Source organism: Hippichthys cyanospilos, chromosome 1 (assembly GCF_059441005.1).
Source record: "Hippichthys cyanospilos isolate Australia breed blue-spotted pipefish chromosome 1, RoL_Hcya_1.0, whole genome shotgun sequence".
NCBI classification, from domain to species: domain Eukaryota; kingdom Metazoa; phylum Chordata; class Actinopteri; order Syngnathiformes; family Syngnathidae; genus Hippichthys; species Hippichthys cyanospilos.
Genome location: NC_142369.1, coordinates 27,662,272 through 27,686,838, shown reverse-complemented (window position 1 = coordinate 27,686,838; position 24,567 = coordinate 27,662,272). Strand labels below are relative to the sequence as shown.

The window sequence follows — 24,567 nt, the reverse complement described above, 5'->3', positions numbered from 1 at the left end:
TCCGTTGTCATCTTTATTTTGAAGGTGTAGTCAGGAAGTCGCTGTGTGTAAAGGATAGTGTAGCGTGTGCGTGCGTGAGCTTTCCGTGCAACAGGGAGGGAACGCAGAACAGGTGTATTCCTTTGGGAGTGGAACAGCCGACACCCCTATTATTCAACTCCCTCCCGTTTGTCGCCTCCTCTGACGTCATAACTCCCGGACACTTCGCTACAATCCAGCCGTTACAATAGCAATAGCCCTGCTCTTTCAGATGACTCGCTTATTCAGGACTCTTCCGAAAGGTTTTACTAGAAGTCTGTGTTTTCATGTGCTTTGGACATCATTGTTGCCACATGCTCTTAACACTTATATGCATCATAAGATCACGGCCATGCTTGTTTAGCATTGCAATAACTAATGTTAGCATCGATGCACATCCCTTCACACGGGTTATTTGTGGCGCATTGTTTGTTTAGTAATGGCTAATGCTTATTTAGTTTTTACTTTAGTATGACTCTGCATGTTCATGGAGCTCACTCCACTAAATGGTCATGAAGTAGCAAGACGCTCAGCTTCATGGCTTGTGAGACATGGCATTGGGCTTGCTCTTGTATCATTTGCTCTGATCCGTGTATGCGGTGCACCACATTATAAGGCACACCGTTAGCTTTTGAGAAAATTTAAGGCTTTTAGGTGCGCCTTATAGAGCGGAAAATACGGTCATTTACAGAAACAATACTGTTGCTTAGTAACCTAGTAATCAGTAAACGTGAATGTGAGATAAAACTGACCTGGATACAAAATGCAATGCGTAACTCTGGCCTCAGTCATACAATTCCATAATATTGCCCAGGTTTCTCCAGGGGGAATATACAGTAATTAACCAATTTTCCAACCACCCGTTTTCACCTCCACACATCTCCGTATACATTGCAGTTCACCCAACTAAAACTCACCCACATGTTACGGCGTGGTCATATCCTTTTCGAAGAGGCCCACGACTTCACGACCCATTTGAGTGTTAATGGAGAACGGGTGGATGAGGAGAGCACTACTTTGCTCCAGGCCTAATGGCATTAGATAGCTGACATAGTGAATTGAGTTGGACACAAAGACACCATACAGTAGAGATGTAACTTAAGATGGTTGCACAGCTCTTTTCAACAAGAATGTGTTTAGTACGGCTGACAGCAGCTCCCCTATCTTGCTGTGACTTGTCGTGATATTGCAAAAGCAAATATCTCATGGCTGTTCAAGAGTCTTCTTTAGACAGCCCTGCTTGTTGTAGCCAAGTTGTGCACTCCATTTTGTGCCAATTGCTTTAGATCAAACAATCAACTCCATACAATTCATGAAATTCTAAGAGATCAATTAATCAATTATTCGGCCCATAGTTTTGCTTTACAGAGGATACCACAAACATTTAGCAAACATAGCAGTACAGTTAAAAGATGAGAGGGCTATTTGGTGAGGATTGGCTATGACAAAGTTTGATCATGGATATTATATCCCAAATGTATTTGGCCATCCATCCGTGCATTCATTTTGTTAACCTCTTTTCCTCACAAGGGTCGTGGGCTTGCTGGCGCCTATTTCAGCTGTCTTTGGGTAGTGGGCGGGGTACACCCTGAACTGATTGGCAGCCAATCGCAGGGCACACAGACGAATGGTCACTCACAAACACACCTAAGGGTAATTTGGAGTCTTCGATATAGCAACCATGCATGTTTTTGAGATTGTGGCAGGAAACCAGAGCGCCCCGAGAAAACCCAAGCAGGCACTGGGAGAACATGAAAACCCCAGACGGGAAGGCGGGAGCCGGAAGCGGACCAGGGACCTAAGGACTGTGAGGCAGACAAGCTAACCACACTTGATTTTGTTTCTCTATGTAACACACCAACATTGCAGTACATACACGTTCATTCAGCACTTTCATCAGGACACAGAGCACCAGTCAAGCTATGAATGTTAGGGTTATGATCAAATTGTTTCAAATCTGCCAATTACTGTTGTCTGAAGTTTTTCCACAGGATTCACCTCTGAATACATTAAATGTCCTTATAGTTGTAGGGTTTATTACTCAGATTAAAATCATACAACAAACAAAACAAACAAAAATTAGTTTTTTGGGACCATTATAGCCCAACCCAAATTTCCATAATGTATGACCGAATGTACTTGATGTGCTCAATAATAACATGTGACATCAAACATTTTTATCTGTACAATGTGCAAAAGTAACACTTTGAGAGTTATTTGTAGGAAAAACATTTAACCAAAAGGTAAATGAATAAAATAACGCCATGGAGTAAGTACTCACATTTTTAAATTCTTGCGTAAATGTGGCGGCCTAAACAGTTCCCCATGCATATTGACGTTTTCGAGAGGAAAGGGGGTGAAGCTGCAACTGGTGTTTGTTTCGTCCATCAAACTTTATGACACTTTATGACTGAACTGTTGTGTCAAACACCGAACATCCAAAACAAGGAAACTGAATGAGTATGCCAGCAGGAGGGTGGAATTTAGTGAATTGCAGCCCAAACTAAATACTCCCGCACTGTTACCATAATTTAGTGAGGCCATCTGGATGCAGCGCTACAGTTTTCCTCCCTGTGCTCTCATTCATTTCAACAGCCGGTGACGTATGCCGGTTTTGGAATCTACAACCGCCGCCGGGAGTAGTTGTGAATGGGAGGCAACGTACACACACATTTACAGTTGGCTTCGCTGACACACTGGAGTGCAGTTACATTTAAACAAAGGAATTCACCCGAACAAATACACCATGCAGGCTGATAATAAATGTAAGCTACTGTTAAATAGGGATGTTCAGGCAAATCACAGTTACACACTCATCCACGTCAGGACTGAATACTGTTTTTTTTTTCTGTTGATCAGCGGTCACACCAGCATATTTGTCAGATAATGCATAGCGAACAGACAGTGATTGCATTGTCAAAGCATTGAGCGTGGCAGTCAACTGATACATGGATGACCATGCTGAAAGATCAGGGTGTTTTGTTTCACCGCACGTACTCATCATCCATAAAGTATCTTCCGAAGAGACCGGAGAGCGGCTCCACAGGAAGATGGAGATCGGATGGCAGTTGCCCACTCAAGTTTGTTATGTAACAATCTGATTAGATAGCTGATGGGATGCATCTAACTGATGGAGCACAACACCATTCTGTATTTTATGTAAGACAGTGTTCGTGATTGCTTTGTTTTTCTGCTGGTGAGTGGGCCACTGGAAATAGAAGATGAGTCATATTTTCTTCATAGGGAATAGCATGAAACAGATCAAAAATCCATGGTGAACATTTCTACAATGTATTTGCCTCTTTAAGAGTCAATGACAACACAAGGGTGGCAGAGGGCCCATTTGACCACTGACGGCTTAAACATCAACAGAATTGTATTTCTAAACTCCACCAATACTTTGATCATTTCAACTTTGACTATCCACTGCCTTTCTTCTCTCACACAAAGCCAGAAAATGAAAAAGGACCAATGGGGGAGCTGAGACAAGCAAGATCTGCCATGGGTCATTAGCCACTCTTATTCATTTGTAAAGCTTGATTCCCCCGGCCCAGTCATGCTCTGCTTCCGCAAAACAAATGTCCAGTCTGACCTGTAGGCGAAGGCATCCGTTGATTGAGCTTTTGGTCATAAGAAGCTTCCAGTTTCACTTTATTATGCTATCAATTCCCACTAAAGCCACTCACGCAGGCTGCCCTTCTTTTTCCAAAGTATGCCATCACAGAGAGATAAACGGCCCAAGAACAGACTTTGCTCCGGCATCATGGCACAATTCCCCAGATGCTTTTGATACGTGAACCCGTGTGCTACCGCCGCATTTGTGCTTTTGGCACAACGTTGCATTTATTACACCTGGAACCTAGAGCACAATAAGTGAGCACTAAAGAGGGCATTCTTTTCCTCGAGAAAATCCTAAATACAAAAGTAATTTCAAACACTAGGCACAACAATACATCCAGGGCTGGATGATACGGCCTTTTTTTCAGTCATTCTGGAGGATTCTATTCATAATAATAAACTCAAAAGTCATTTACTTAAAGAAGATTTGATTCATTCAGAAATAAATCCTATACAAAATGTTCCACCAACAACAATGTAGCCTCAAAATTTAAGGTAAACTTAACATTCTTAGCATGTGCAAAAATTTGTTATTCATACCTTGGGCATAATTTGACTGAATTCCAAAATGACCAATTCCTTAATATTGTAAACCTGTGTGGTAAAGCTCCCTTCCAGCAATCTGCCTCTTCTGAAAAATCTCCATTTCAAGAAGATTTAATATTCACAATATTTACAATGACAAATTCATCAAATTAATTTGATTTATTGTCCAGCCACAGATAGGTGCACCTGTGCAACGTTATCAGAAATCAGATTAGGATTGAAACTGACAAAAAGATATTCATGATGATGATTGCTCTGGTGCAATTTTTCTAATCTGTGATTAATAAGGGCCCTTAGAGGACCTCTCTTCCAGCCATCTGAGTCACTCTGAATGGACAAAAATTGAATAATAAAAATCAATTGAAATTAAAAAGTAAATATTGAAGTACAAATACTTCAAAATATAGTTCGTATAGCCGCTTTTAGATGATCAGCATAGTTGTAAATGGAAGTCCTTCTCAATAGTGGGGGATGTCCTCAAGGAACAGGTTTAAGAGTTAACATTTAGGCTTGACAGTTAACATTTGAACGTTTTTTTTTATTGCTTTTTTCTTTGGTTAATGTAAAAAATACAACATTAGTTGTACCTATATTTTTTCTGTATACTGTACATATTTACTGTCACCGGGCAAAGTGGGGGGACGTGAAATGTTGTCTCTTTCCTCAGGGGGCTTTGCAAAAAATAATTGAGAAGCACTGGTATACAGCGAGATGAGCAAAATTGACTCGGAGTACCGTTAAAGGCAGCACCAATTCCGCCTGGCCAATCTGCCTTTGGTGGGAACCTGCCCCATTCATCGTGGCCACCACATACAGTAGCTGCTCCAGGCTTTTACAGTAATATGAAGAAGTTTTGTCTTCATATTCAACTCAGAGAAGTCCCCTTCCACACATCTCCGAAGAAGAACGCAGAGCCCTGGCCGCATTTGTGAACTGGCATATGCCAGTGTCCATAAACCTATTGAAAGTTATGAGCGATTACTATGATAGCAACACGTGGTAACAAACATGTAACTGAAGCAGAAACAGCGATCATTTTTTTTTGCGTCGACTTTGCCGTTTGTACTCAACAGTTCAAATTTAATCATTTCTGTATGTTGTATAAAGAAAAACGCTATTTAGGGTGCGTAAAAGATTGCAGAAAAATGTATAATGTTGCTAATACATGGTACCTTGAAACATTTCATCAGTCACATCAGCGCTACGAGTGTTTTTTTTTTTTCATCTCGAAATGTCCTGGTTGGCATAATCTAATCGGGGCAGTTAGTTCACCGCCACTTCAAACCATTGCAACAGTTTGTATAATGCATGTCTGATTATGCCCATTTAAAGTCAGCATTGTCTTAAGACACACTTTTGTGATTCAACGATTGCACTAAATAAACCAAGTGTACATGACGTACACAGTGAGTGTAAGACGTTTATGAAAAAAAAAAACATTTTCATAGACATGCTATAGTTATATTGCAAAAGGATAGTTCCATACTAAGGCAACGATGGCCCAAAACACGGCATTTAGATACAGTAGCGCTACTTTTACTTATGTCATCCGATCTGATCACCAGTACAATGGCCTTCACATTTGCAAAAGCTGACAGCGCCTCCGTTGGCTGCATCTCTAAACGAAAATACAGGTACCTGTGGTTGACTGCATCAATGTATGTACGCGTGCACGCGTCCTGTTGTGCAAAAAGAGCGCATTCTTTTTCGCAGAGAAATTAAAGTGGATGTGGGAAGCAGGTTTACTCTTACAAATGAGAGGAAAGGGCGTACGGTATGCAAAATGATGACGACAACGTGGATGGCTTTTTGTGTAGAACTCATTTCTCCGTCAATCGTTTCAAACATTACCATTATCTTTGCACAAGGTGTGGGAATCTTCTGGCGCGCTTTACCTGTACTCATACTCAGCTCGGTCTAGGTTATCTTTGCACACATTTCACCGAAAAAGGAGCATACACCTTGCATTTTTGGTGCACAGGCTTACCCTCTCTGGCTTTGAGCAGTACAGTGTTGGCCACGATGTTCTCCAGCTCCATCAAAAAAAAAAAATGCAGAGGTTCACGGTACACGAATGTCTGCAGCGCAACCGCTGTCCTTTTGGGCTGGCGCGGTCCGCGTAAAAGCGTCTTCACTCCTTGTTGGCAGCCCAGCAAAATTCACTCATCATAAAGTCGTATGTGATGAAAAGGTTGTCACGGGTCTGTTTGTAGTGCAACACGGGCATGGTTCTTGTGGGATGAAAGTGCGCCGCTGCATTTCTACTACCGCAAAGCCGTCCCATGCGTGATGTGGCTCCGGAATATCCCCGGGGCATAGAAAAGGCACGCTGAAGGAAGTGCCGTTAGCAAAGCGACTTTGCTCGATAGATTCTTGACGGCAGCGCACCAGCGGGACACCGATTGCTTCGCGTATCAGCGGCAGAGGTTGGCTGAGTGCAGCAAAGAGGACGTCACCGAGTCGTTCTGCCCTATCTCTACGTCATCAGAAGGGGGTTGGATGCCCCCCCTCCTCCTCCCTCCTCCCCGCCCCCCAACTTGGACATGCGTCAAGCCCACTTATGCTACAGGAAGTAGTGACATTTTTAGTTGCGCCCTCAACGTAAAATAGCATTTATAGCTTACATGCATACTTCCTGTGTTGTTTTAAAGCACCGTGTCCGCCTTTTTAAAGCCCAAAAATCACATCTAGGTAAATTAATAAAATCTGACGGGCAGTGGTAAGCGGTCGAGGCTAGCAAAGCCTTCTCGACTGTCTTGACTACTGACTTATATCAACAGCAACTCAAATATCAGATCCATTCATTACATTGTATGGCAGCGGTCACCAACCTTTTTGAAACAGAGCTGCTTCTTTGCTCCTGAGTAATACGAAGGGCTACCAGTTTATGTGAAGAACCTGATCATATTGATTTTTCACAATAAATAAATAACAGCTGTAGTAAATATAATGTAATATTTATTGTATATGGTATATATGCATAATCGTTAGTAAAATTCCTAGAAAATCACAAAGCTCTATCATTTGTGAACTATTTGCCAAACAGATCTGCAGGCTAATCGTGTGATCCTCGGGGTCAACCCAGTCCCCGCGGGCACCACTTTGATGACCCCGGTTGTATGGTATTTGTTCCAGTATTCTCCATGCCATTGAGGTTGATACCTCACTTGACAAAACATCAGTCTATGCTCACCTGTCTTATCCGCTCAAGGCCTGTAGCAGAAGTGTTATTAGCAGAATGACTGTTTATTTGGCCAATTGAAATTTAAACCCATCCGTGCAGGACCCGTCCTTGATGAAATCAGAATTTTTTTCATCCTCAGAGCAAACTAGGTATGGCCGACTGACTATCAAAAGAAGTCTCTGGGGATCTGCACTCTATAAATTAAATAATCAGCATTTGTGGTATTTTTTTTCATCATGTTATTACGTTTCTTCAAATAATGTACGATACACAATGGTGAGCCATTTACCATATTAAATTTCGGAATAGGGTTCTAAGATTACTAAGTCATAGCAGAGGTGTTAAACGGTAGAACAACAACAAAACAGCACTAGAAAATAAAATAGTATAATTGAAATCTTCAGCACATAAATCAATATCTACATCTCAAATTGATATGATATACTGTATTTGAAATTATGAATAACTAGTTGCATTGCAGGACTGATTTCAGGTCGATAAAAAGAATACTCTATGCGTTTATGCAGTGACATGAAAGCTTTCGTTTATTTGCACCTTTTACCACACGTAAGTTTTGGATCATAAAATCAATTTCAATATTCTGCAAAAAAATGCAGTTTCTAAATTATGTCGTTTATTAAAGACATAAAATCCATACCTTGCACAAATGATAATGAAAAGGTAGTCAACCTTTTTTTTTTTTTTTTTTAATGGTGGTAGAGGTGGTGTACTCAAAGATCCTCGTAGTTTTGGATTTGTTACTCTTAATAAAACAACATTTCAGAAACGACTTTTTATACTTATTTGAGTTGCGTTGATGATCTCATTATAACCAATAAATTGAATTGCGCAACAGCCACAACAGCCAAAATAAAACTCATTAGCAGTTGGTGCTTTTTTCAGAACGTTTCATTAACATGTATTACAATGAAGAGTGAACAAAGAGAGCCACAATTACAAAATAACATTTTAATGGAGCATAGCCATTCCGAGCAGGCCTTTATATCTCCGAATACAAACATTTGAATGAGTAACACAAAGTGCGGCTGCACAAAATAATTGTGATCATGGTGAGACACAAAAAACTGTTTTGCCACTGCTGACCTGAAAAAACTGTGAGTTCATTCAAATTAAATTTACACAGTACACTACAGTAAGGAGGCAAATTAAAATGTTGCCTTGTGCTCATAAAATCATGCTTTCAAATTCAACTAAGATTACCAGTCTGATACAAACTGAAGGAGCTCACTCACGGGCTGTACGCTGTCTTAATATTCATCCAAGTTATCGGCTTTGGGAATGGAGAGGCCTCTGTCTTTCAGGACCTGCATTTTTACTTTCTCTGTCTCCTGCTTAGTTTGCTGCTTCAAGCGCTGCTCCTCCAGAATCTCCTCAATGGAGACCTGCTGCAGAACTGTGTCACACGGTTTATCCGCATCCTGCAACAAAAGATGCATTAAAAGAAGGCAAATAAAGGGAAATATCCTTGCACAAAAACATACGGGTTTCGCATGTAAACGACCTGAAATGCAAACTCACTTAAATGATAATAATCATCCATTTTCTTATGCTCGGGTTTGGACATGCTTTCAACTAGCTTATACTTGAGATAGGGTAATACCACAAGTGTTACCGGCAAGCACGCATCCTATCAACCAGAGAAGAGGTATAACAAAAAAGTTGTTCAAATCTTGGTTAAAAAGAGCATAGGGAAGAAAAATGCAACACATATAAAAAAGTGTAAGTGCAACCAACATTTTCTAGTTAAATGTTTTGTTTTGTTTTTAACGGTCAAAGAAAACAGTTCATCATCATGCACGATGCCACACGCTTCATGCAGGAGAGATTGAGCCGTTGTGACAGTCAACCTGCCAATTTTAACAATACCAATGACGCGTCACTAGGAGACAGCTTCTCACCACAAACACATTTCTGTTGGATTTTGTGGAGACCATAGACTAGAGCACAAGTTCCCTCTTTAGTCTGGGAAATATTGCATTTAAATTATTACAAGACCTTGGAGGTTGACAGATTATTAATTTAGGAGGGGCTACTGTATCACACATACTGTAATACAGAATATGAACCAAGGTCCACATCCAGCTTTTCCTGGAATGATTGTGAATACAGGCATTACTTTTCCAGGTTTTAGTTCTCTATCCAGCTTTCACCTGTCAGCTGGGTATCTCCTTGGGCTAGTGGCTTTACAAGTGCTTAGTCAGTGGAGAAATTTTGCATTACGTTGATTGAGCTCTTGGATACATATGAGGTGCAAAAAAACAAAGCAGTAGCGGCATGGTGGTATACGAAGCAGGGAGTGTTAACAGCAATATCAATAGATTCAGAAACAAGAAATTCACCATCTTTCACCTTTTGCAAGAGATTGATTTTTTGTGTCATGTATTTTTCCAGTTATCGTGGGATTAGCATACATACGGTATGTATTTCTTTTTACGAAGGTCACAATGTGACAAAACCTCGAGGGAGATGATAAAGGCCTTCATCGTTGTATTTAAAGCTCTCCCCAGTTAAATGTATGCATATAAACGATGGATAATTAAGTTTGCCGCATTGGACATTCGAATTCTTATTGAATTCGAATTCATGAAGTGACACTGCTTGCTTACTTAAACCCCACAACTCACCGAGAGATTTTGACTTGACAATGTTCTGAAGCCAACCGCAATGATGAAAAATGTTGTAGCGATCAATAATGGAGATCAGGGGCATGAATAAAGAGGCCAAAAACAGGCGTTTAACTGACATTGAAATGAAATGGAGCTGCCAACAAATAAAAAGACGTGTCAAGTGAGTGCAAACACAGTAACACCCGTTCCTTCTATCAAATCGGTTCCCTTGGGAATCCACTAATCATAAAAACAGTTCTGGGTAAATTATGTACTATAACGGTGATTGTCCATCTGTGTGCTCCCAAACACACATTTTTGCCACTTGGGAGTTTTTTACAGAAAAACTCTGGAACTAATAAATGAAACATTGCTGTTTACTTGGCGGACAGGGCAAAATTTCTCCTCCTCAACCCTGTAATGACATCGAAAGTAAAAAATGAGACCATTTCCTCGAATAAGGTGGGTGTGTATTTACTCTTGCCTGGGCAATGCGGCGGTGGCGTAGAAGCAGTATTAGGGCCTGTTATTATATTGCCTCTCACAAGTCATTTTAATCTGCGGTGTTAAGAGCGCAGAATAAGCAGGACACATTTAGAAGTGCATCAGTGAAGGAAAGTAACACTTTGAGGGTGTTTAGCATGAGAAATTAACATCGTTAAAAGTCCAAAAAGTTGAATTTCAATGAAACGGGCCCTCAGAACAACAATATACAGAATAATTTTCCTTCTCAGTATGGACACTTTGAGAGTTAAAAGAGGGAAATAAGTTTATGTGCAGAGATTAAAAAAAAAAAATATATATATATATATATATATATATATATATATATATATATATATATATACAGTGGGCCCCCGGGTTACGAACTTAATCCGTTCAGCGGCTACGCTCGTGTCTCGAATTGCTCGTATAGCGGGCAATCCAAACCCATGTTAATTCGTGAATGCGTGCATCGCGCGCAGAAGTCTTAGGTAAAAACGACACACTGTATACATATATTAAAATTGAGTGACATAATCTACTGCACACTTGCATTTTATATTAAATACATTGGATAAATAGCTTTTACCTTTGAAACGACGAGACTTTAGCTGGGTGTAAGAATAGGGGGCAGAGTCCAACGCTCAAGGTTAACACGGCGATAAATATGCTATTGGTCTTACAGTGTTACAGTAACTCTTTCAGTCAGGGTGCAAATCACGCAGATACTAAAACATCATCCTCTTATTTCTTTCTTTACCGCTGCTAGTAATTTTAGAAGCTATGTCTAACAGATAAAGTTTGCAAAGTCTTCACAACATTCCGTTTTTCACTAATTTTCTCTGCTTCCTTCCATCCTGTCCCTTCAAGCTAGATAAAGGCGTTCGGCCAATAGCATATCGGCATTTCTGTGATTGACGTGTGACGCCGGCCAATAGCATCTCCGTGAGTGAGACCGGGTGACCTTAATCGACCAATAGCATATTCGCCTCTCCGTGACTGACTGATAATTATTCGCACTTTTTTTTTTAAACGGTTGGAATGTATTGACAATTAATTTAAAAAAAACACACATTTAAACCAATGACAATTCTTTGTCCTGCAATCGGCACATTTAATTTCATGTCAGCTGTTTTTCCCTTTAGCTGTACAAACACTACACTTAAATGGTAATATATTTAGACACCGTGAGTGAGACAGTCAGTGTGACGTTGTAAGACCAATAGCGTTCACGTAACTGCCACAAGTATCTACTGATGATTAATGATGTCGCTACTGTTGATTTTATTGACACAATTAAACGAGAACGGTTCTACATACTCAATGGCCGGCATGTCGAATTGCTCGCAAGGCGAGAGGTTTGTTCGTAAGCGGAGGACAAAAATCTCCCTGATCCACGCTCGTAAGGCGAATTGTTCGTAAATCAGGGTGCTCGTAAGCCGGGGGCCGACTGTATATATATTAATCATTGCACTAAATTTTTAAAAATAAAAAAGGTACTGTATATAACTGACAAAGAAAAAATGTTCATAAATACATTTCAGAGAGGCTATTTGCACATCCACAGGACAATGTGTCACCTCTATTTTAAAAAGGTCTAAAATTAGGCTACGTTTAAAGCATGGTGTGGGCCCCGTATCTGCTTAATGAAATAACGTCAGTCCTGTTCATTTTTTATTATACAATATGATGTAAGAGACAGAGATGAACTTCTCTGTACAATGTTGTGGAACCTTTTTTGTTTCTCTTGATTGCCATTTTGGAGAGCATTAATGTGAAACCAATGATATGGTGAAACGTCAGATGGCAAGTGTAACTGAAATGTGAATACATTAACAATTTTTTAATAACTGTGCACCAAGCTATTAAATGAATTAAAATGACTGCGGATAATATGGGAAACAAAGTAAGCCAATGCATACGTACTATTTCACCAAGCAGCACCACATTTTCTCCTCGCACAATGAAGATTCCTCTTGGGATGTCACCAAATTTCTTGCCCACGTGGATACGTTCAACCGTCTGATGGAAAACTAAATTGGCTGAAAGAGAAAATCAGGTGTGCTGTAATTACAAAGCAGCAGTGGAATCACGTGAACAAAGTTTTGTCATTAGTTCTAAATTAAATAACTCGTTGTGGCGTTCACGCGCCTTATGGAAAATAAATGGATAGGTAATTAACAACACACTAACCGAATTGATCAATGCTTCTGAGGTACCCGATTAGTGTTCTGCCATCTCGTAGAAGAACCAGATGTTTTTCTGCAAAGTACGGGTGAGGCGGGACATTATACAACAACAACAACACTGTTGATGGGGCTAATGTGAAAGACACAAAGCCAACACTTCATTGCAATGTGTCTTCTAGGACACTCGAATCTCTCCCCAGACTTACTGTCGATCTCGTCTATGAGACTAGCCGTTCCCGGTACGTAATTCATCTCGGAATCTTGTCTATGACCTTCTTATTTGTCGTAACGTTAAGCCATGAACATTTCTACAGGTTTCTTCGACAGAAGATGACCGGAAGTGTTTTTATAGACACCAGGCTTAACTTCCGGGTAGTGTTTCAACTCGAGACGGAAGTTAGGTAGATGTGACACACCCCTATGTGAAACGTGCCTACAGGAAAGTTAATAAGGAGGGGCAATGCGTGATTGGTGCGGGGAAAAAAAAAAAAAAAAAACAAACAGAAAGAGAATGCCAATAGCGTCCTGGATAAAGTTTCGCACAACGTCGTACAATTTTAGGAGAATTGGGGATAATGTTTTCCAAGTTGAAGAAAAAACATGCATGTATTTAAATGTTCTGTATTGATAGGTCACACTCTGACATTGACGATAAAGTAAATCTTGTGATAATCGGTTGAGAAATGAGCAAGTTATGACCCATTTTAATGTAAATACATTGCTTTTGACGATAGCGTTGTCTCTTCCAACATGGCCGCTATGTCAGCACGTTGGCTGCTAATGCGCGTCAGCGCTGTCTGCTCTGTAAATCCGTAAGGAATATTCGTTGACGCAAGTAGAACCATAATTTCATAAATGGGAATGCCGATTTAAGTTTTAAAAAGGTAAAATCGTACAACTATCTTTCAAATTGCGTTAATTGTGTAACGGCGGGTCGTTAACAAAGATTGTATGTTGAGAGCGATGTATTACACTACCAGGTTATTTCAATTTGGTAGATGAAACATTGATCATACATTATGTATAACATCGTATGAAAAAAACAAATATGAATTCAACTTTCATTATAGTATTTTTTATAGCATTGCTATCCTTTTGATTAGGCTGCATTCTATACATATTAAATTGGACCCTCTTCACTTCATTCGCCATCATCATATCAGGGTAAACACACCTAAGCCAACTCTCCGTGTCGTCACTCGTCTTCCATTCAATCATTTCCTGATCTATAGCAAGTCGTGTGCACTCAAACCCAATTTTCACGTTTCTGACACAAATGCAAATCGAGTTTTTTTTCTACGTCAAAGGGTGTTCTTCAAAATTTGTTTTAGCGTCGAGCAGCCCGCCGTGCGTTTAGCTGCTACATAAACCGTTAAATGAAGCGAAATCTGTCTGGCCTCGAGTTCCAACTCGGATATTAACCTCGGAAACTGCCGTGAAGATCCATGGTGAGTCAGACTAAAGTAAATGTAGCGTTTAAGACATTTTATGTTACTCTGCTTTAGGGAAACATTTGCTCGCTAGCATAAGAACTCGCGCACATGCTAGCTATGCGGCTAAACGTATAATAGTTGTTATGTAATCGCTTGAGCTCCCTTGCTAGCGGTCCCCGGCTAAGTTTGTTGCCAGTCAACGTTTAGTTTTATGTGACAATATCGCAACGGTGGTTGTCATTTAAATGCTTTGCAGCATGCTTTGTATGCGCATTTTTAGAAATATAATGAACGACCATGTTAAGATTACAGGTGAAAATGTTTGAAATTGTGTCATTATTTACTGTCAGGACACGCCGCAGTACCCAGAATATCCCTCGCACTACTGGTACCCTCAGTCTCACTCCACGGGACAGTATGCAAATGCATATCCCTCTGGATCTGATGGCCAATCACAGTATAACCCTCAGGTACGTTACGTCTTTGAACGTAACTTGGTGTAAAAGGTGTGGAAGTCGCAATCCCCTTAACCTTTTTTTTTTTTTAACATAACTATATAATTCCAAATAGACTGTTTTAATATAGTTGGATAGAAGAAACAACAATGTTAAATGTTTTATGATTACTGTGGCTCAGATTGTTAACGGCTTTACATGACCAACAACTTTTAAACATCACCTGTTAATTAAAGGCTTCGGAGGTTGACCGAGGTTTTGTAACGACTAGTTAAAACAATGGGCACCTAGTGTGGTTGTTTTTGTTTCCATTCTTTCCTAAGAGAATTATAGTTTTGATAGCTGAGCTATTCAGAGGCTCATAAGAAATTATGTTTAACTTTGGGCATTTCATATACTGTAATAAGAATCCTATTTTGTAGAATACTGTAATTCTGTAACTCAACTCTAATAATCTGCATTTGCAGGTAATTTCTGGAGGTTATCCAAATGGCCATGGTGTCTACAGCCCAGCGCAGAATCAGTATTCCACAAGTGGTTTTCACCCATCCAACCCTTTCTACTGTGCTGACCCTCAGAGAACACCTCAAGCTTCTTACCCTAATCAGAACTGCCCTGCAGAACAAAGCAGTGGGCAAGCTGGACAACCACATTCACAAAATCATCACTATCCTGGCATACACTGTCAGGGGGTAAGGACATTTAAACAAACAAGCTAAAGTTGACCAACCTTTCGTATCACCGCAGTCAATACAGTAACAACACCAAGGCCATTTGCACCATTCCTTTCTATTGAATTGATTTTATTGGGTGGTGTCTAATAACTTTGCTTCACCTTTCTGTTCGTAGGGTCCTGGATATTCTCCGGGGCCGTATTGTCACTACAGCGAAGGTGGTCATGCAATGCCTCCAAACACGCTCTATCCCACCGGCCAGTCACTGCACACCAACCCCCAGGCTGAAACTTGGGCACACCCTGGGACGTATGCACCCTCGCAGCAGCAATGGCCGCCAGGCCAGCAGCTCCCTCCGAATCATTATGTAAATTCGGTCCGTCCGCTACACCCTCCAGCTTGGCCAGGGACTGGAACTGGTGCACCACCACCTTACCAACCCAAGGTATGAATCAAGTGCAAGTTTATTGATTCTATACAATGGCATATCACCCCTCGCTCTTGCAGCTTGAAGGAACAATAGGAATATGCGCCAATGGAAGTATTTATATGTTCTGCTAATGCAAGTAACCACAATGATTTAGACATTAAGCTCATGGGAAGTTTGAGTCTTTCAGTCAAATCATTAATTAATCATTAATCATTCATTGTAACCTGATATAAAGTTTATGTGAGCCCGGAAAGGGAAAGTTATGTGTGTCACATCACGGTTTCATCGAGTCCAAACAGTGAGTTCACCCTAAAACGAAGAACTCTACACTGACAAAGTAAGCAATAGAATGTACTGTATAAATACGGTATCGAATGTAGGTATTGTCAGCAGAAAAATAATAAAAGTATATCAACCTGAAAAATCTCATCTACATTGCTCATACTGACTGTGGAGTGTGGTCATTCAACACTCTTCAGTGATGTGTGTGGCAAAGTATTTTTGATTCAGCATTCATTTTAAATGGGCAACACTCTATCTGAGTGACCACTGTCTCATGTACACTCCTTCACTGTAGAAATGTATCACTGTATTGTGTTTTGGGCATTTCAGGACCAACAGCACCAGCGCGTTCCACAGGTGGGACCTAAGACCAGGCTGCCCACATCTCCAAATCGCATCAATGAGAAACTCACAGAAATTAGTTCACCTCCTCAAATCTACAGCAAGACAGGGCGAGTTGATCAAAATCACTCCCAGGGTGAGCCCCTACCCTCTGCATCCGCCCAGCCCCCAACTGCGGGCAATGCTGCGCTTCAGCCCGTGAGTGACAACCCCAGTTTAGCTCGGGTCCAGCAAATCATGGGAAGAGTCCTACTTCTTCAGGAAGATGTCGATGAGTTTGTAGGGAAAAAAACAGATAAGACTTATAGATACCTGGAGGAACTTCTGACCAAAGAGTTGCTTGAGCTGGACTCTGTGGAGACTCAGGGACTTGAAAATGTCCGTCAAGCACGAAAGGAGGCTGTGCAGAGGATCCAGGCCATTCTTGACCAGCTGGAAAGGAAAGCTTTCTAAATTGGGTCACGAACCATCCTATTTGGCCCCAGACCCTGTACGCTTCTTCCAGATCTTTGAACTTCAGCGACTAAACAACTTTTCAAGAATGACCCGGTAGGCTATTGGTACGTGCGACACAGTGCCAATACAGTAGATCAGCAAACTGTTTTTTGTACATATCATATGGAGCTTTCAAATCAGTCCGTGATTGAATTTTGATGTCTGGTATTCTGAATGATGAAATAAAGAGAGGATTTATTATTGCCACTCCCAAACTGTTGCTGATCCCCAACAAGTGATTCCGAATCAAGTCTTTGCCCTGCTGTCCCCGCTTGCGCGGCAGTTTCACAGTGCCCCTCTGCCCCTCACAACATGCACATTGCCTTAACTGCCCATTTGTGTTTGTCACAGTCCAGTTGCATGATCACATAGTCATCACAGTTCTGTAGTTCAGTGTGTTTTGTTTCCATTGTGCTCTGCCTTGCATGCACAATACTTTTGCAAGCACTTCAGACCTCATAATTAGACCACAAAGGAGGAACAAATAAATATATTCTGAAAATACTTTTGTCATTCCTTTGGTTTCCCTTTGTGCTGTGATTTCCAACCTACTGGTACAATTTTTTAATTGAACTTACATGGAAAACATGAGCCGCATGTTTTGAAGCAATTAAATTGCATTTTTTTCAAATATATGTTCAAATCGCGAAGAACCATGTTCATTTGTTATACCTCAGTGTTTGTTAAATCACACAAAGTCGAGTTCTGTCATTCGTGTCTTCGCATTTGGAATGTCGCCCAATCCTTCCAGGCAGTGCAAGATTTCCTGCAGCTGAATCATTGTGGATCTCTTGTTTCTTTCAGCGTGCAATAAATTAGGGTGTTTAATATATTTAGAAAAAAAAACCCCTCCAAAGTATTGCATGGGAAATGAATCATCTGTTTTATGTATTCATTTTATTGTGCTGTTACATGAAGCCCAACTGTAAAATGTCAGGTGTAATGCATGTTTCTAACAAAAGACAACGTGGAAATATTTGGCTGATTTAAAAAAAAAACAAACAACAAAAAAACACAGCACTTGTTATTGTTGAAGATTCTGAGAAATAATAAAATATGAATTATATTTTTAATTATGGTGAAATCTGTTATTCTTACACACTTAGTTGTGATTTTATGAATTACCATATTTTGTACATAAATAGTGGCGTGTAATTCTGTTAAATGTAAAGCAGTTTCACAGCTCTCTCATCCAATAAAAATGTTTCTGGATTTGTGTACACTGTTACATTGCCACACATTGCCTATGAGCAGTGTGGTCTTTAAATAGCCTGCTATTTTGTTTTGAAAGCACAACGGTAGAACTCCCAAGTGGTGGGGACTGAAATTGATACAAGGGGCTGATAGTCTCGCAGCACTTTGGTCATCTTGCCGTCAGTCGAGCTATGCTGACTGCACAACTGCATGGAAAGAATACCCGGGAAATACTCCAGTACATTTATTCATCATCTGAAGGAACTGCATAAATCACCACTGGGAAAAATCATGTCGTATACATCCAAACTTCCTGCCTCTTGGAATGACAGACCCCCTCCAAGAAAGGTGGACATTGACCTAAGTTCTCCTGGTTTAGCAGTGTTTGAGTTGGAAAGACTCTTGTTTACTGGCAAAGCCATCATCAGCCATGCAGATGAAGTGTGGCCAAGGCTCTACATTGGTGACCAGTAAGTAGCTTGATTCCATTCATTTATGTTGCAAGTTAAAACAAGCCGTTTTAAAACAATTGGCATTATCTTTGAAATTTGCTGTGTTTAATATTGAGAACATTCTCTAAGATTGGTCCACGTGTATGCAAAGAAAGAAATCGCGTTTAAGTAACTCTACAGCCCTCTTGTTACATTCCACTAAGTGACAGCTGTGCTATGTGCGTTTTCCACCATCCAAGGACTTGGGCTACACATTTTCCATCAGTCCAAATTAAAATATCTTGAAGATTTTTTTTTAAATACATATTCTTCCTACTAAGAGGGCCATTGAAGGAGGCTACTTATTATTTCTTAGGCAATCAACGAACAGCATCACAAAGCAATCAATATCTCCCCCCTCCCAACAGATATAGTGCAGAGAACAGGAACGATTTATCCAGGCATGGAATCACACACATTCTTAATGCAGCTCACAGTAAACGTCAAGGGTGTCCTGACATCTACCAGGGATTGAAGATCGCCTATATGGGAATAGAGGCACAAGACTCATGTAACTATGACATGAGCGTCAGCTTCCAGGCAGCTGCTGACTTTATACACATGGCTCTTAGCAGGGGAGGTAAGGAGTGGTAAAAAATATATATACCGTATTTCCGGACTATAAGGCGCACCGGTACATAAGGCGCAGCAGCAAAAATTGAGAAGAAAAAAAAAACAAAACATCTTTTGGTACGGATAAGCCGCACTGTACTATAAGCCGCAGGTGTATGGTGGTAATAAGAAACTTTAATTTTCTTTATATATTTTTTAAATTGTCTACCAACTGCAACAACTTTAACAGACTGAACATGCCTGCTTATTTAGTCCCAACATTATATTTATAGAAAATGGATTGCTGGATATTACCAACAGAATACTACAGAGTTAAATTGCAGTTCAAACTTGAAATCAATACTTCGATAGCATTCTGTCTTCCTTTGTTTAATCGCTAATTTTTTTAGTGAACATTGCACACACTGCAAATAAAGAATCTATACAATCATAAATGTATAAATACAATCATATATACTGCACAAATTTACACGTCACGAACTTTTATACTAGATCTTATTCGATTTAGGCCGTTATTAACATTTTTAATCATATATTTTAAAACTCTTTTAGAGCGCAGCCATTGATTCACATCTTTTCAGTTCTATTTCATAGTTGTTCCACAAACGGACTCCTTGAACACACATTTGTTTGACCGGTGGAAAAAACAGGAGATACTATACTACGTAGGGCTCAAATCATGAGGAAAAAGTCGCGGCTGTAGTCCGAAAAATACGGTATGTATAAAAAGTAAAAAAAAATGTCACCTGCTGTTAAAAGAAGCAACTTTTGTTTCCTGTCTTGGATTTCTTTAGGTCATGTTTTGGTGCATTGTCATGTAGGAGTGAGCCGTTCTGCCACCCTGGTCCTAGCATACTTGATGCTAAAGCAGAGACTTACCCTTGTGGAGGCTATATGTGCCGTTAAAGAGAACAGGGGGGTCATTCCCAACCGAGGTTTCCTCCGACAACTTATCCATCTGGATAGACAACTTTTTGGCAAGCACAACTGAAGCCAGAACTGGATGCAATTGGGGTTTTTAGTCTCTCTACACCTCTGTGTACCTGCGTTTACTGTAGATTGTCTATCTCTAAAATAAATGATGCAATGTCTTCCAATTGTGGATTGTTTTGGTAAACTCAGTGTGCAAGAGGCAAAGTGAATGTGAAATTTAGATACATACATTGCCAAGTGTAATTTTCTTCAGCATCGCATACAGTAGAGGAAGACCACCGTGGGGTTAGAGTGAATTACTGTGTGATCTTTTGCAGGGTTTGGTACACAGCTTCATTCTTTATCTGTACTGTGCAAGCTGTAATGTTGTCACAGTCGGGCAGCAAACATTACTATTGAGCCGTATTTTGACATGGGGCTTATGCACATAGAACAGTACACTAATCCAAAGTTCACTATCCCTGTCGGGGAGTGAAAACAAAGTAATGGTTTGACTGAATGTGTAAATAGTGAGACGTCAAGTTCCCGAACCGACAATCTGGGTAAAAGTGCCTTGCATGATCATCTCCATTCTGCTGTCACTGCCTCCATTGTGTAAAGGGGCGGAGACGAGAGACTAGTCACACAGAAAGCAGTGTCATTGCACTCACTCCAGGTGTATAAAGAAGATTTTCCTCACTGTCCAGTCTGAGCTTAGGTTGGCTGTGGTTTTTGAAGCTACAGAGCCAGTCAGTGGTGAGTTTTTCACTATTCAAATCCTATTCTTTTTCACCTTAAAACATGTAAAACTATGCGACTAAAGCGGTTCTCCAGTTTCTGACTTCCATTGACATTCTCGTCAAAACATGCCAATACAATGAAAAACTGAAACATGCTTCAAGTACGTTTAATTATTTGGGTCACTGTACGTCGTTTGGTTAAATTGTCAAAGCCAATCAGAAATAGTACAATTTAACATTTTGATATGAGGGAAAATGTTTCATTACAGTTCAGTACTTTTCTATTTAGCATTTTGAACAGGATGTTTTAACCCAGCAATGGACAAACCAAGTATGTTGAGGTACTGAATAAAAAAATTCTTCTTCAACAAAGATGAAAAAACCAACATGAGTTAAGCAGAAGGCCGGTTCCGATGAGGCATATGAACTTGATTGAGGACCTGTTTATGAGTTGAACAATCAAATGGAAGCGGGAGTTGAACAATCAAATGGAAGTGGGAGTGCAGGTACACTACGTATATCGCAGATGTCATTCTCAAGCTGGTGTGCCACAGTGATTTCCACGGACCAACCGAATCTTTTGAACGGCTCTTCTCTGTGAACAATGGGACTAGAGCAGTGGTGTCAAACAAATTTTTATTTTGGGCCGCATTGTAGTGATAGTTTCTGTCAAAGGGCCGGAATGACTGTGAATTCAAATACATTTTAAGTGTGTTGATCACTCATTTACCAAGATTTGATATCAGAAGCCGGCAAAAACTGTTCAAAAGAGATTTGGAGAGTAAGAAAACGTTTGTTTTTCTTCCACCAAATTTTTAAAAGTTAAAGACAACTTGCAATTTTGGTATTTTAGTCAGAAACCTGAAGTCACATCAGCATTTCAAGGGCCATACAAAGTGAGGTGGCGGGCCGGATCTGGCCCCCGGGCCTTGACTTTGACACCTGGGGACTAGAGTCATTGTAAGGATCCGTTCATCAACCCTCCTGCCATTCATATCTTCAGAGTAAAAAAAAAAAAAGATGTTTAAAATAACTGAAAACAGTCTTTTGAACATTTCATTTTTGTGATTGTTTCCTGATCCACACTGATGTACTCAGACCAGCATTATGTTGTAAATTAATCATGAGGTTTAGATCAGAAGTATTTGGCATTCAAGTGCTCAAATCATACACAATGAGGTCATTATCATTTCAATTTCCAGGAAGCGGCACATTACTCGACAAGAGCATTTACCAGTACATGTCGTCTTGTTCCAGAACTGTTAGGAACCCTTAGGAAATGACTGAAAGAGAAAGCACACATACAGTAATTGTTGTAAGAATGCATATCGGAGCGGTACGAAGAAGTCGGGATCACTTGCTTTTTGGCAATCAATATATTGCTCGCCTTGAATGAATACTGTACTGTACACAGCCCTGGCAGTGTATACTGTACTTTGATGTTGAGCTTTGACATGTGTAAAGGATTTTTGGTTTAATGTTGCATAACCAAAAGATCAATATTGCATGTTTGAACCTTTCTCATAGTTCACAATGATGCGCGCGGCCCTGGGTGTTTGGATCTTATCGGCAGTGGTCTGTTTGGGAAGAGGCGACCACCATGGAGAACACACTGACGACAGCCTCTCCCAGGTGACCTCAGGGAACAAAGAGTTTGCCTTCCAGCTGTACAGGAAGTTGGCGGCTCATTCCGCTAACCAGGGCAAGAACATCTTTTACTCTCCGAGTTGTGTGTCTGTCGCCCTGGCTGCCTTGTCTGTCGGAGCCCGGGGTGATACCCACCGGCAGCTGCTGAGTGGTCTGGGTTTCAACAACTCCCAAGTCACCCAGAATGACATAAATCGGGCCTTTAGCGAGATCCTCAAAAGGCAGGAGAACTCATCGGACATCAGTGAAGGGACTGCCGTGTTCCTGGATAACACCTTCGAGCCGAGACCAGAGTTTCTGAAAGATTTGAAAGAATCCTTTTACACAGATGTGTCGAATGTCAACTTCCCACAAACGAAAGAAAGTACCGATACCATCAATAAATACGTTGCGGATAAAACCCGCGGGAAGATCGAAAAGTTGGTGGAGGACCTGGATCCGGGCACCATCATGTACCTCATAAGCTACATCTACTTCAAGGGTACGCGAGAATCACATTTATTGATGAAAATGCTGCCTCTCTCAGGATCTGACATGAAAATGTTCTGTTCTTCTAACATGTTTCACTTCTGTTCATTCTGATCACACAGGCAAGTGGGACAGTCCTTTCGAAAGCAAGTACACCAAAGAAGAAGAGTTTACTGTAGATGAGAATACCAAGGTTTGAAACTACAACTTGAAAAAGTTAGAATACTGCAAGAAGACATGCAATTTCATTTCAAATGGTTTCCCAGGTTTCCGTCCAGATGATGAACAAGGACGATTTTTTCGATGTCTATCATGACCTGGCTATTAACACGACAATCCTGCGCCTCCCCTTCAACAGCTCTTACTCTATACTCCTGTTGTTGCCTGAAGACATGGCAACGCTAGAAAAGGAAATTTGTCCTCAGCATATCACTAAATGGTCAAAATGGATGAAAAAGAGGTCGGCTCGTCAACATTTGTGATGGAGAAACAAGTTATGCTGCTCCCGCTCCTGGTGCGATCATTTTAACCACTGAATGTTTGCCTGTTTCTTTCAGGAACTACGATATTTTTATTCCAAAGTTTTCAATCAAGACTGACTACTCTCTGAAGGAATTGCTCACTGAAATGGGAATGACGCACATGTTTGACGTTCGAGCGGATTTGAGTGGAATATCAGAGGGACAGAAACTGTTGGTTTCTGGCGTAAGGCTGCTGTTGACTTTCCCTTTCTTTTTCACTTCGTTGCCTTTACACATTATCTGACACTGCCTCTTTAACTTCAGGTTGTGCACAAAGCTGCTCTTGACATTGACGAGACCGGAGCCACTGCTGCCGCCGGCACAGGCATTCGCATCACTCTCATGTCCTTCCAACACATCCCTGTGCTGAAGTTCAATCGTCCCTTCATGCTTCTCATCACTGAAAACACCACGGATGACATTCTCTTTATGGGCAAGATCATTAATCCAAAGATCTGATGGACAACCATTAATGTATCATCATCCGCATAATAAAGTAATCCTGCGGAATTTGTGACTGAATTATTTTCTTTTTCTAGTTAAATGAAACTACGGCAAAACAAAGTATGGATTCGTGGTGCAACTGACGCACCGACTCATGAAAACATTACATTTGTGCATTATTTTGTGGTTAAAAGTAACCATTACCAAATCATTCAAGTACAGTAAGGCATATTCTTGGTACACAAGTTTGTTAAGAGTGATTGAGTGAAAAAAATCTTCAAATTTGGCAGCCCTCATTTTTGAAATATTTACAGTATTGTTTCTGTGAGGCAGAAAACTTGCCCCCCACTCCCCAACAAATCCATATCATCCATACCATCCATCAGTCCGCATGTAAGTCTATTTTTTATTTTTTTACAAATTACTGACGAAAGTAAAGTTTTGAAAATTACCAATTGCCCCTGCGACCCCAATGACGTTAAGCGGCTATAGAAAATGGATGGATGGATGGCTGTTGTAAAACAGGGGTGTCAAACTCATTTGTATCAGGGGCCAATTTGAAGTTGTAGTTTCTGTTGGAGGGCCTGACTGTGAAGTCAAATAAATTTGAAGTATGATCGTCACACATTTTGAAATCAGAGGCCGCTAAAAACTGTTCAAAAAAGGTATTGATAATAACAGCAACAACAAAAACGTTAAAGTTCAAGATATCTTGAAAATTTCTGATTTTGGCCAGAAAATTGCATAATTTTAGGGACCACACAAAAATATGTGACGGGCCCGATCTGGCCCCCGGGCCTT

The 24,567-nt window shown here is 40.5% G+C and overlaps 5 protein-coding genes across 6 annotated transcripts in view; 3 read left to right on the top strand and 2 right to left on the bottom strand.

Moving 5' to 3' along the window:
- grk5l (G protein-coupled receptor kinase 5 like) overlaps window positions 1-6,608 on the bottom strand; it is a 30,783-nt gene extending 24,175 nt beyond the window's left edge. For both annotated transcript variants that reach the window (XM_088416988.1, XM_088416997.1), the window contains exon 1: window positions 6,170-6,608. In XM_088416988.1, coding sequence (XP_088273114.1) covers window positions 6,170-6,221 — 52 coding nt within the window. In that variant the 5' untranslated portion in view covers window positions 6,222-6,608. The remainder of the gene's footprint in view (window positions 1-6,169) is intronic.
- Window positions 6,609-8,320: 1,712 nt separating this feature from the next.
- lsm1 (LSM1, U6 small nuclear RNA associated) lies at window positions 8,321-13,023 on the bottom strand. Its single transcript, XM_088412452.1, has 4 exons — window positions 12,872-13,023; window positions 12,670-12,738; window positions 12,403-12,518; window positions 8,321-8,805 (listed from the first exon to the last, which is right to left on the bottom strand). The coding sequence occupies exons 1-4, from the start codon at window positions 12,915-12,917 to the stop codon at window positions 8,635-8,637; spliced, it is 402 nt and encodes a 133-aa protein (XP_088268578.1). The 5' UTR covers window positions 12,918-13,023; the 3' UTR covers window positions 8,321-8,634.
- A 392-nt stretch (window positions 13,024-13,415) lies between these two features.
- On the top strand, window positions 13,416-17,280 carry bag4 (BAG cochaperone 4). The gene is made up of 6 exons (XM_088426583.1): window positions 13,416-13,451; window positions 13,505-13,549; window positions 14,449-14,568; window positions 15,021-15,245; window positions 15,403-15,672; window positions 16,270-17,280. Exons 1-6 carry the CDS (start codon window positions 13,416-13,418, stop codon window positions 16,732-16,734), a joined length of 1,161 nt encoding a protein of 386 aa, XP_088282709.1. The 3' UTR covers window positions 16,735-17,280.
- Window positions 17,281-18,102: 822 nt separating this feature from the next.
- On the top strand, window positions 18,103-20,126 carry LOC148429961 (dual specificity protein phosphatase 26-like). Its single transcript, XM_088412439.1, has 3 exons — window positions 18,103-18,440; window positions 18,830-19,041; window positions 19,829-20,126. The coding sequence occupies exons 1-3, from the start codon at window positions 18,181-18,183 to the stop codon at window positions 20,023-20,025; spliced, it is 669 nt and encodes a 222-aa protein (XP_088268565.1). The 5' UTR covers window positions 18,103-18,180; the 3' UTR covers window positions 20,026-20,126.
- Window positions 20,127-20,533: 407 nt separating this feature from the next.
- LOC148429960 (alpha-1-antitrypsin-like) lies at window positions 20,534-23,832 on the top strand. Its single transcript, XM_088412428.1, has 6 exons — window positions 20,534-20,702; window positions 22,214-22,814; window positions 22,924-22,994; window positions 23,068-23,261; window positions 23,359-23,506; window positions 23,587-23,832. The coding sequence occupies exons 2-6, from the start codon at window positions 22,220-22,222 to the stop codon at window positions 23,779-23,781; spliced, it is 1,203 nt and encodes a 400-aa protein (XP_088268554.1). The 5' UTR covers window positions 20,534-20,702; window positions 22,214-22,219; the 3' UTR covers window positions 23,782-23,832.
- Window positions 23,833-24,567: the final 735 nt, after the last annotated feature.